This window comes from Sipha flava, unplaced genomic scaffold, assembly GCF_003268045.1.
Source record: "Sipha flava isolate LNK unplaced genomic scaffold, YSA_version1 215_pilon_pilon, whole genome shotgun sequence".
NCBI classification, from domain to species: Eukaryota; Metazoa; Arthropoda; class Insecta; order Hemiptera; family Aphididae; genus Sipha; species Sipha flava.
Window position 1 is genome coordinate 746,844 of NW_020272834.1, and position 14,431 is coordinate 761,274.

The 14,431-nt window shown below is 28.5% G+C and overlaps 1 protein-coding gene across 4 annotated transcripts in view; it reads right to left on the minus strand.

Annotated features, from left to right (window-relative positions):
* Positions 1-14,431, minus strand: part of LOC112682925 (collagen alpha-1(XVIII) chain-like) — a 420,302-nt gene that overhangs the window by 367,603 nt on the left and 38,268 nt on the right. For all 4 annotated transcript variants that reach the window (XM_025553701.1, XM_025553700.1, XM_025553702.1 and 1 more), the window contains exon 2: positions 8,048-8,130. In XM_025553701.1, the coding sequence (XP_025409486.1) occupies positions 8,048-8,130 (83 nt within the window). The remainder of the gene's footprint in view (positions 1-8,047; positions 8,131-14,431) is intronic.

Consider the following 14,431-nt stretch of genomic DNA (forward strand, 5'->3'; position numbering starts at 1 on the left):
GGACATGGTAATAAGTATTTTCATGTATAATCTGACCATTGTTTTTTTATGTATTTAATCACATCAAAAAAATATTTTCTGGATACTACTGTGGAGGGGTTTTTATATTTTTTGTAAAATATTATACCATAATGAGCGTTGACGTTAATTATATTCAATAAAACGAATTGTTAATAGACAAACCGGAGTAGTCGAACAGAATCAGTATAACAACACTTTATATTCCCCTAAACCTATGATCATATAATTTTTCTGTCAGCGATCGAAATTGTTGCACACGTTACTCATCATAATAAAATAATGTTTTACCGACGAAACGCAAAATGTGTTTGAAATATTCGTTTTGATTCCGTTACGTTACACTGTAGCAACGTCGACTTCGAAAATGAACTGTTATTTGAAGTGCAAAAAAATCAAAAATATGCGTGGGCATACATTTCAAGTTCGTTCGGAAATATTTTTCAATGTGTTCACTCCGACGAAAAAGCTCGGCCAGAGTGTGTATGTAAGGAGCCCAAAGAGCCGTTTATACGTGACCGTCATATCAATAAGCTAAGAACTGTAACGTACATAGCACACACGCCGTAACATCATTACGTTATACATATTTAGGTATATTAAAATGTAAATTGAGCATTTGAATAGTATTTTTGGAATTTAGACTATCTATGCTCTACGCATTACACTTTGTACTCGTAGAGAAACATTTCTGAATACAAAATATTTCAAGTGTTTCATCACATCCCACATAAAAAAAAAAATTGTAATTTTATGGTTGTAGTTGGTTTGCATTTATGGACATTTATATACACATATATTGTTATTAGACATGACTTTTTATAAATAATCAGGACTTTTTGAAAGATTTTTCAGCGAGTATTATATTCATAGTGATTAAATCGTCTGTATAGCTACATCATAGTATTATAAGTTATATTAAACGAAATTAACCGACGAAAAAAATTAAATAAAAACGTTTTCATTTAAATTATTCGCATTCATATTTAAAATATTTAAAAACGTTTTAGAAAATGATACTCGAATTCCAATTTCTATAATGAATTTGATGTTTGCTCTGGAATACTACTCGTCAAATGCGTGTGTAAAGTATGCATATATATAATAATGTACGCATCGATATGACAATATATTATCGAAGAACGTACAATATTCATGAGAGTTATTGATTTAATCAAATCCATGGTTTTAAAAATAATTATTATTTTATTATTATTATTATTGTCAACGTTATTATTACTCCGACATACATATCATACCATCCATTCTTGCGTGAGAAAAAATACCACAATGTCTAACACAAAACAATGATTTTTTTCTTTTGAATCAATAAATTGAGATTCCGATCAGTTTCTGATCGGTTTTTAGTTTTTGTTTCTATGTTCAAAATATATTGCTTCGATAAACATGTAAAGTTTCATGGTTACAATAGTATATGATATAAAATAAAATAATAAAATAAACGTTTTTATTTAAATTTTTTAAATTATTATGATCACCAATAATAAATTACTAGTGGGTTAGGTACTAACATAGTACCTGTATGAATCAAAACGTCTATACGTACGTAAATCAGTATCGTCTGTGTGTGTTAATAAATATTTATAAACAGATGTTATGACATAGTTACATTGAGAAATTGCGGAATCCTACATATACGTTAACAGAATAAATACGAAATTTGCGGAATTGTTTATGTAAACGAATAGGTATGGAAATATATACATATCAAAAATTTTCAACAAATATCGGCGAATTTCGTTCTTCACCGATAAGTCTCGTCGTATCAAATGTTCAAAACTTAATTCGAGGAAATTCCGACCAATTAGATATAATTTTGAGTAACCCAAACTTTGTAGTCCTTCTTAACGTGTTTACATACGCAATTCAAACGAAACGAATGGTGAAATTTGTTAAAATATACACACACGCAATTTACGAAACGTTGACATTTTCATTTAGTTACAAGTATTGAATTCCAAATAATAATTGGAAATCACGATAGAAACGATAGAGCGAACGTAAAAGTTAAATAAAGAATAAATTCATCAAAATACTAATTATAGTTTATTATTTTAAAGATCTGTAAATCGTGCATACCACTGATGACGTCAAGAATTTTATCAAAATGAACATACTTTTTCAAAATTTAAGTAGAAGTATTAGAATACACTATTAGAAAATTATTTTTTAGATTAACATATTTCATAAACTTATATTTCGGTTGCATGTGCTTGAAAGTATAAAATATAAAAAAAAAAAAAAATCAAAGAACTATTACATCAAAATTCACAAAGATTGATACGTTGAATTAGTTTTTATACAAAAATATTTATATAATTATCAATGATTTTTATGCACTTAAATGAAGGACCCTCATACATATTATTTCAATATAATTACAGCCCATTATATCTAGTCTGTCGGCAATAGAATTACATTTATTTTATTAAATAATTAAAATAATGAAAAACAAAATTGTCTTTACTACATTTCGTTCTTAATATCCACCAAAAGTTATTAAACTATTAATAGTGTCATTTTAGAATAGTAAATACATTTTATTTCAATATTTTCTATGAATATAGCATATCGAATTACATTTTTAAGGGCTTTTTCATTTCGTATAAAAAACAATATTTATTAAATTTCAAAAGTATTTTTCTTGAATATTATATTTAACGATACTATGTGTAGTTATTTATTACAATAAATTATGAATGTTATTCGCTTTGATGGAACAAAATGAAACGACTTTCATTGAACGAACTAAGGAATGTGGTCACGTCGACAAGAATAATTTATTAATATACACGGTATAGGTCGTAAAAATGCTTACACATGGATAACTAAACAAAAATAGTCATAAACTTACGACCTTTCGTCCATTGCAAATCGCAACCATCAACATCAGTTTCAGTAAAACACGAAAAGTATCAAAGATTCGAACACTATCGATTAATACATTTCACTCACCCTTTTTCACTCTCACTGACATCATTAAAATGTCACCAGAAATTATATTAAATATATGTGCATGTTGAAAATTACAAAAAAAAAAAAAAAAAAAAAAACCTGTAATAAACGAGTGTTTCCTTGTAGGTACTGTATTGCCTTATGCTTTTTTCACTTGTAAAATATTATCTTGAACTAATAATGTTTTGCTACAAACATAGATTTCATATCATTTTTGTTTTACATAATTTCATTACTTTTAATACGTTTATACTACTCAATTAATTTCTTAACAACAAAATTGTAATATTGCAAACAACCAACAACCACCATTAGAAAAGATACTAGTTCGTATTTACAAAAACACCTTTGGGTGGGTAGAACATGATTACGTACATTTGTAGACGGTTAACAAAAAGGTAGGGAAGAAAACTAAATAAACAAGATTGCGTATAAAATTGTATGTAACGTTGTCAAATTTACTAATTTCACCGTATTATATCTAATAAATAATAATAAATATATAAATACATATAATATAAATAGAATACATATAATACATATAAATACATATACAGTTCTATAATAGTTCATATAAAAAAAATAATAATAAAATAATATGAGGATAGATAAAAAAAGAACGGTAATTAATAAATAAAAAAAATCGACAATTTTTATTTGAATAAAATTATTGTTAATGAATTATTTGAAAATGCTTAAATTTGGATTCTTTGACATCTATTACTTACTAATTTTACTGAAACTCAGAAAATACCATATAATATAACGGAAATAACGAAGTTTCATTATATCTAATACATTTGATATCATTAACAATAAACATAGGTAATAAAAAGAATAAAACACAAAGTATTTATTGACTTTTTTAAGTTCTCTCATATAGGCATGTAGTATTCACCAATATCGATATGAAAATTGGCATCAAAATTTAAAACTTCGTACGTAATTGGTGTAATTAAAAATCAGGTAAAATCGTACGGAACCGTGTAGCTTAAAAAGTAACGAACGTACGCAATCGTGTTTTACCATTTGGGTATTATGTCAAATATTTTGTATAAATAGACGGACCATCCAATACTAATTATACATAATTTGACTTCACTATTGAGTAGATCTGTAGAGTTGATCACTACTATTTATATCAACTTATCGGTCTAGCAGTAGGTTTGTCTCGGTTTATAAATAAAACACTTACTTTTAAATCGTCTTTTTTATTTTCAACAATTTACCTAACTTGTGTTTAATGCATTCAGTTATCAGAACTGACATTATGCTTTCCGTTTCTTTTGACGTTCATTTTACAACTGTTATCGTGCAAATTATAAATATTTTATATTAAAAATGATATTTCAATTCAAAAACTTCGAAGACATTTGATGATCTATCGATTATATTAAAATATATGTATAGTATCACCCGTACATTAATAGAGCATAACTAGCGGCTGACGACTAATAATTATAAATAACAATATGAAAGAAAAGTAATATAATATAAAGTGATGTAGTCTCAACGCTTTGGATATATTTCAGTAGTAATACTACAGTATAATAGAGTAGTCTTTCACCAACGTGAATCAAATTATATTTATGCACCCAATCAATAAACGAACAATAAATTTTCTATAAGAGATAAGAAATAATATAGATCAGTATTATATGTACAATAAAGCAATGTTATTCATAAAACTACTGCCAATACATGTTCTGAATGAAAATACGTTCCATTTATTTACCCCATAATAGAATATTATTCGAATAATTGGACGAATCCGGGTGAGTCAATTAGTACAGATATGTGTGTGTGTGTGTGTAATTGATAATGAGAAATTTTGTTATAGTACGCCCCAGTAACTATTTATCTAATGGTCATCGGTTTTTCTTCTTAGCCAAAGAGAACATCGTAAGGCTGCTTTCGGGTGCAAATTCTACGGTAGACCCGATACAAAGATTCTCGATGTCGTTTTTATAAAAAATATAACACAAGTCGAAATGAATGTGTTTTTTTATTTTAGTTATTCGTTATGATTGGGTTTGCTTTTCATTATTCTCGATTGTGCTAAACAATTTTAATAATAATTTGTCGCAAAATGCCCAAAAGGAGAAACATGAACCGTGCCAAGACGATGCACTCAATCAGCAATAATATAATATATACAAAATAATATATAATTATCAAAATGCTAACAGCAACAACAACGAAAATGACAATAAACCAAAGTTTAATTTGAAACAAACTATTACAAACTGTGTGGATTATGGTATGCTCCGTTCCGAGTGCTCATTGTTTTGGTTAATAACATCGTTCCTAAGTAGTTAGTCGATGAAAAATCAAAACGCAACACAATTCGTTTTCGACGGAAAATATTTATCGTTGTTCGGTATAAACTCGGTTCAACATCGACCGTAAATACAACGCATCAATAGCGTGACGGATGTTGGCCCGAAAGAGTGCAACAAGATTCGCGGACAAATACCGATAACAATGTGCCGAGAGCAGATATCGCGGGAAAAGAGATGGGACGGAGAGTTAGTTGACCGGTGGCTGAATGTTCCGACGGGTGTACGGAACGAAATCCAAAAGCGCAACATAATAGCAGTACAATTACACGGGGGCAAACGCAAACGCGCTCGTAAATATGTATACGATGCGACTGCGACTCCAATTGCAGTAAACTGCACGTGTACAATAATAGTCGATAATAATAATAATAATAATAATAAGCTACAACGGTCTCGCGCGCGCGGCCGAAACCGAACAGACATCAAACGGTCGCCATGGAGACGGCGTGTAGGTAAACTTCGGCGTGGCACGAGCTCGCGTTACAATAATACACCGGCCGCGTGCGCGATCACGTCGTCGAGTACGACTCGTTACGAGGAAAACGTGATCCGTTGCAACGGTCAGTGAACGCGATCCTATCGCGAAATCCTGTGCGCGTGATTTATTCGTGTCGTAGAACAGGGGTGGCCAACCCAAATGATCTTGCTGGCCACTTCGGAAATACGTTATGACAGTGGTTATCAACCTTTTTCGGATCGCGATCCCCCATTTTTTATATTTTTGGAATTCGACCTCTTCAAAAAAATATTTCGTTTTATTCATCAATATTTGATTAAATTACCGATAAAATATTTACACGATAAAAGATTTTGATTAGTTTACCCGTAAAAATTTCACAAAATAGATAATTAACTTTATATTATTTTTAAATAATATAAAAAAATCATTTTATCTATTATTTTTAGCAACTCTCAAACCTTTGATTCATGACCCTCTTGAGGGGTAAGCCACAATATAAAAAAAATTTGAAGTAAAAATATAAAACAGAATTAATTATTATCATAAAATAAGTTTCGGTGTATTAATTATTTGAAATAAACACAGTGAATTATTATTGTTTATTTTCTGAATCCAATTCTTTCGAAACTCTAAATTATCGGTGCGAAAGCGCATGTGATCGAATGTAATTCACTGTTTTTATTAGTGATGGGAATAACCGAATCATTTTATTATTATTTTTCGATTTTTAAAATAATACAATGGTTTTAATAATCCAAATAATGGTACCAGACATATTTATCAAAAGCAAATTAATTAAATTATTCAAAAAAATTGTATATTTTACTCATTGCCCATTGGATACTAAATTAAGAAGTCGACCGTCCATCAATATTGTACTATTATTTATTTTATTTTTAATTATTGGTATACTTTCCGGTATCGGTAATCGCCACACTAATTGGTTTAATACGTATAAATATTTGGATTGAAAATACATTTTTCACTTTCACGCTTACAGATAATCATTTGATTATTCATATAACCAGTTCAAGCAGTTGAATCGTGAATCATTCGATTATTCGACTATTTTGAATTATTATTATTATTCGATTATTAAAATCATTCGATTATTCCCATTACTAGTTTCTATGACTGCATGCATAACATGGTTCATCGACAATACTTGGGAACAAAGATTTTGTTGATGAATCAATTTGTTGCGATTACGTTGTTAATAATATGGATTTTGCGTTTCAGAATATTTTATTGGGACAAAAATACATTTTTTTTGTTTATGATTAATAAATCTCGTGGCCCGCAAACTTTCCAAGGCGGGTCATCCCTGTTGTAAAATATACACGATGTAGAAAAGACCGCTGTGAATTCGACCATTTATTGTAATACTGTACTATGATTTTTTTTTTCGTCGTCACAAACAGGTTTACTCGACGAATATTTCACTGTGCATTAATTAAAATCATATATCACATGCTGTAAAGAATGTAGACTCCAGGGGGAAAACAATCGATTACGGCCATAGGCGTGCGCACGGGGATGCCGGGTGTGTCGAGCACCACCGAAATGTTCTACACGGGGCCCTTAAGTCTGAGACTATAAAGGGCCCGTATTTTAACCGACATGGCTCAAATTAAATGTAATTTATTGTATATCATTTGGTAAAAAGTAAACGATGTTTCGCAATAGAACCAATAAAACAAAATTTCCTAAATTTTCGTGCACACATTTTTTATGATAATATAACAGCTATAATTGACAATTACAAATCATAAATAGATTAAGCTATCCAAGAAAAATATATGAGAAAACATGTTCGTTGGGACTAATATACCACAATATTCAATATAAAATGTTTATTTCATTATTTATATATTTTGATTTATTAAATATATCTACGCGTTTTGTTAAAATAGGACTCAAAAGTATTGTAGGCACCCCTTGACATACAGGTCTATGCGCGCCTATGACTACTGGTCGAACGCAAAAAGGATGTTGAAATGTAAAGAAAAATCCGTTAAATCGTTAAGGACCCGGCGTACGAGTAAATTATTCTTTGAACATGGCAACAGGCCTGGTTGGATGTACAGATGAATCTAAAATTCATTTTCTTAGGTAGTACGAGAGGAAGTAGACGATAACAAAGAAAATAGTTGTTAATCCATCTATACGTGTAAGTAAAACGAACAATTTGGAAGGGTAAAGCAGCTTTATTATTGCGATTTTGTAGTATTTATTTATAGTGTAATGTTACCTGTCACGAACTTCGCGTCGGAAAATTCGTCGGCAGCCACAAACTTCCACAGTACTACGCCGATGATCAATATCCACCTGAAACTAGAAGCGTATTATATAGTTAGTAAAATGACAATATTAGATTTAGGTAAACATATTTTTCACGAAATACCATGTAAAATTATATTAAAAAAATTTGGTATTGCAAACGTATTATTATTATATTATTGTTTTAAGCTAATCCACTAAATTCTTAATCGGTTCCGTGATGTGTGTATGTTTAAAATGAATCCGATCAAAAAGAAGGGTGGTCGGTAATTGGACCACATTTTATGTATCTGCTTCGTATAAAATATTTTTTTACATTTTACTACCCGGAGATTGGGCCATAAATTAACAGCATAAAAATTTATGAATATACAACATTTATTAACTAATAATTATTTTTATAATGCATAAAATACAATATTTTTTTTATTTTTTTTTTTTAATAATATTACACGCAGGATTCACAAATTTAATACCTGTCTTCCTTCTTAATTTCCTTTACTGAATTCACCAGATTCTGAATTTGAATTGTAAAATCATCAAATTGTTTACTCATAAAGTTGATTGAGTTTGTAAGATCCACTAATTGCTCTTTAGAGACAACATTACGATCTTCCATTGTTGGTAAAGTCTTTATATTTTTATTAATAACTACTATTGTCGAAGAGCCTCCTTTACATTTAAAGCAGCTCCAGGACTTTTTCCTAATGTCGGAGTAGTTTCTAAAACATTTTTCTTTAATTCCCACATGAGTAAAATGTAAAAGCACCACACACTTTGAGTATTTTATATCGTCATTGTCGATGATTTCCTCATTACAAATATAACATAACTACATATGAAATAAAACTGATGGGTAATTCCTATTACCGATATGCAGTTGGTACACAACTAGAAACGACTTGTAGGTGATTTAATTTATGGATAAGCGACTGGCACACGATTAAATACGACTTTCCCTACTGAACATGAAATGATAACTGATGATAATTGTTATTTAATTTCAATCGCATGTTCTAAAATGGGGAAAATATAAAATATGATTAGCCGGGGAGAAGTAGTGCAAGCAGTGGCCCTCTTCCGATTCACGATTCAACTCGGACAAAAATATTTACTGTGTGAAGTATTTTGTTGTAACAAAATAAAATATCTAAAATTTATCGGTAAGACTTATTTTTTAAAATGTTTAATACTTGAACTTGAGTAACGTGTGTATGAAACAAATACGACTTATATATTATACTTAATAAAATAATAACTTTATTTAATAATAATATGTATTATAAACATTATGTGTAATAAATTGCACATCGCATTATAAAGATGTTCATAACCTCCTGTAGACATCAATTCCACCTAGTGTGATCGAAAATATTGAAAAAACGATTGAACACATTTCATGTTTTTTTTTTTTCTTAATGATATAGTTTGTATCAAATAACATATTATTTTAACCAATATATACTTTACTTAAAAAATGAGATTAAATCTGACCAAAAATTTTGATTAATTTTTTTTCACAATAAAATCATCCTTTGTGTTATAGTCTATGATAGTTTATGTAACGGAAATAAAACCATTACAACCCATAAAGTATTGAAAACGTTATTCAATGATGTTTTAACTTAAGAATGTATTCCACTTGAGTTAATATTGAAATACCGTTTTATTTTTACATAAGCCATATCAAACGATAGTTATAATAAGGAAACGGATGTTAATTTTCTAAATAAATGAAAAATAAGCATTCACTCATGCGATATAAAATATGAAAATATACATCAATAAAAATTAACAAAAAATAAACGTAAAATTATTTATTTATTATTTTATTGGTTAAAAATGTGTAAATTAAATAAAAGGTACTTAAAATTAAATTATGTCAAATTTAGAAATATTTTTAAACTGTTTGAAAAAAATGTTCATACTTAAATATTAGAAGCAATTAAGTATTAAAAAATCTTACTAAACAAACGGACAAGTATCATTTATGCAGGTTTTTCTCGTTTTGTAAAAATAATCGTCATATATTATCTGTTCGGAATATTTGACTAAATATATTACGAAAAACCTTAAATATGCACAAAAAAAAATACACATAAAAGCAAGGCAAATATAAAAATACGATCAAGTAAGTAAAAATCTAACAAATATGCAAAAACTAATTCAAAATTAAATTGGTTAACTGAGTTATTCAAGTAACGAATCACATTTCTATCCTGCTCCGCATTAATTGGGATTTTATAGAAAAACGTGATAAGTGAACATTCACCTCCTAGTTATAATTCATTATATTTCGATGAATTTACGATATAAGTATTTGAAATGCAGGAGTGAACCTAATGAAAAATCGAAGAAAATTACTGTTATATCTGTTATTGTAACTATAGGGATTTATTTATCGCTTCATCTATATTTTATAATTTATTTATCTATACAAAATCTGTTATATTTATGTCATAAGCCATTTAAGAAGTAACAAAAATATAAGGTATAAAATTATTAATCGTATAAATGTTTATTTTTACATAAGAGTATTTTAATAGGATCTCTACCAATATAATCTATCGCTGACATAGAAGTATTCGGTCAAAAAACAAATTAAAAGCATCTATGGCAAATATTAAGACTCAACAAAATATTAATTACTTTAATGACAATCATGTACAATCTGTTCACAATTTAAATGATCTTAATAGTTTAAATAAAATAAAAATAAATATATGGAAGTATATTGTTCAAATGGCATGGATAAGTGATTGCCAGTTGAAAAAAAATCGAAATGCAATAAATATAATAAAAAATTAATAATGAGGAACTTATTGATCAGTTTTATTATTGTGAAAAGGGATTTATATTTGATATCAATATATGTAACAAATAAAGTAAATCATTACTTGCAAGTGAAGCGATCACATTTTTAATATATATATTTAGATGATTGATACTATATAGTATAGCATTTTCTGAATTAGGCTGATGTACAGTAATACAATATTAGATAAAGCACTATCAACATGTATCTTAACTTAGCGGATAATTTGCACATCAACCTTTTTGGTTGAACACGATAAATATTGTAATTTTATTTCGTGTTCTGAATGAAACGAGATTTTAAATAATCCGAATTTTTATTGAAACAAATAAATTATTTTTTGAGTTTTAAAATATAAACGGAAGGGACTTAGGACATATACTTTCAATTTTAATTTAATTAAACCAAAATCTAAAATTATAAGATATAAAATATTAGTTCACAAAACGTACCCATTAGATTTTGGTGCTTATAAAATGTAAACAATGCTCTGTGAGGTAAATTGTAGAAGTAATTTTATCCTAAAGCATAATCAATTCATTTTGATAGTAGTATTTATATTATCCGATGCGATCAGGGCATAAGTTTTTATGAAAGAAAAAACTATAACAATGCCCTTTGGTGTTGAATTGTTAAAAGCTGAAACAACATATTTATTATATTACACTTAGTGATGAAAATATTCAACCTGTATTGTTCCCCCTCCCTAATTGAAATATCAAGAATATTCAATATTGAAAATGTTTTATAGCAATAAATAAAACAATATTGTAAAATACAGTATAATAATGCGGTGAGTCTCAAACTGTATTTCACTGTAAAGAGATAAAACGCAATACAATATTTTATTGCATAGCATATCCTGGATACTCACTTGTTAATGCAATAATAATGAGAGCCTAGGAAATTGTATTTTTAAACGGCCATAAAGCATTGTTACTGTTGTTTTATAGAAGTTGCTTCCAATAATTTTAAAATAAAACTATAAATATTTTCTACACATCATCATTTTAATTATTAGTTGGAGTGTTTAATTAAAGCACATTTTATTGAAAAAATAAACGTTTTTCACAGAAATAAATAACCGACCACGACCAGTAAACCACGTAGTCCGCATTATTATGTAAGTGTTATTCAATTTAATTATTACAAATAATAAATTTCGATTTGAATTTTTTTTTATAATTATATAATTATATTTTTATGCGATATTTAATAATTTCAAAGACGTAAATACATTTTTTAACATGTATTTTTTCATATTTATGGGAAAATTAATTAAATTAGGTGTTCTTAGCACTAGTAAGATGGAGTTGAAAATCAAAACAATCTTACAACATTGGACTATTGAATAATCGCACACAAATTAAAATTTCAAGTATTTGACTGCAGTTCTATTTATGAGAGTTGATTGCCAACAAATATTATCTACTAAACAGGTTCTATGTATGCATATTCAGAAAGATTATGAACGATATTAGTATATTTTCAATTGCAATTCAGATTCTTATCATGAGCATTTGCATGTTTTACTATTGTATTCAATTATATTTTATGTGTTTTGCGATATAATGTAAAATGTTTCAGAGACTCCAAAAAACCAGGTTTCATGAAGAGATTTTTATTTTTTTTTATCTCAGAACTAGACATAATACATAATTTTAGAGTGAGGAATATTTATATTTACAGGGGAAAATGTTGACAATTTGTAAATAAACTCAAACCACAAAACTCAATTCCAGGGATTTTTTTGAACGGTAACTAAGCTATTTAGTTCAACGGTAAAATATTAATTAATACCAAAAGTATGTAAGATAAAAATACAATTAATTAAGAAGAAGTGTTCGTGTACAGATTTTTTTTTTTTACCCAAAAGGTTTATGCGATTCTACTGTCTCATTAAAAATATTTATTTTAAATAATATGATTGACAACGTAAAATGAACTACTTCAGTCAGTAAGAATACCAATCGATCCTATGTTCATCCCGAGCCTTTTTATTTATTTATTTTTTTTTTTTTTTTGTTTGTACATGACATTCATATAGCACAAACTTTAGCAATATAGACTATTATTTACATAAAGTAAATGTGTGCATAATAAACAGCATTACTCGTGAATAGATTGCATAGACGTCTTCTGAAAAAATTTTTACAGCTGGATATGTGCTTTGAGCGTATAAATAATTAAACGTTCAATAATCTTGAAACATTTTCAAAGCTATAAAAGTTCACTAGAAGAAAATAAAGAAAAAATAAGAAAAGTTTAGTACTAATAGAAAATAAATTACTATAAAATAGGACGGACGTGTGTTAGCACGGTCGACGGATTAATATTTTAATTTCAAAACCAAAATATGATGATGTTCAAAAATGTATGAACAGTGCACGCTACACACGGATTATTACACTCGTGTTTTTTTCTTATGAACTTTGTTTTATTATTTATGTTGTAAGATGTATTATGAACCCTTGTACAAGTGTAGATAGCAATAAATGTTTAAACAAAATGTTTATTTACGTTCATTTTATTGAACAAGTGTGCTTTTTAATTAAATAATGTTGCAGCGTAATTATATGTCATTGCGTACTAAAAATAATACCGTGGATATTAATTTCAAAATAAATTGGGAATGGTCCGTTATATATATGATGGTATAATTATTTCGAATGATGAAATCGGTTGGGTGATCAACGGAATCTAGGATATCACTGTTGAATGAATAAACTGTTGGGGGAAAAAAGGCGTATCTGATTCAAAATAATTCGATATTCTTTGATTATTGAAAAAGAGAGGGAAAAAATAAAAATAAAGTTATTTATTTGTTTGTCAATCATTTGGAAAGGTCGTGAACGATACGGGGTGTTCCGAGTTTAAAAAGTAAATTGAAAAACGAGCCATCCCCCTTAGCCATGTCGATGACAGCGTATGCTAACATGCGCGCAATATGACGAGAACAAACACAACTTTTAACCTACTTCAAAACAATCGTCAACATTTAGAAAAACGTATTATCTACAGCGAACAAAAACGATATTTTTTTTCTACATCGACACACGCGCTTGGAATACCCGCATCGAAACGGATAGGTTGTCTTGAACACTAAACAACGGACATATCGGTGCATAAGTAACAAAATGTTTTTCCTACATTTGAAACCCGGGCATTACAAGCGTAATATAATCATATCTTCGTATTGTGTTGAAAAATAAACCACGTGATGATGCACGCAGCGTGCGAGAAATTAATTGTTTTCATCAACTCGTTTTGGCGAAAAGCCACGATACTACGATACGTGTATGAAATATGGTACGTGGTATTACATCACGAATGTGCACGAACAGGATCGGATTCAAAATATTTCGTCGAAAATCTGTTGATCGAAATAAATCATACAGTAATACTATTGATCAGGGCCGTCCCAAGGTTTTTCGGGGCCAAAGGCAAATTGATTTGTTCGTTTGTTTTTGATCGACTATAATAATAAGATTTAATAAACAAAATACTCATTGAGAATAACAAAATTCTTAGAAACGTATT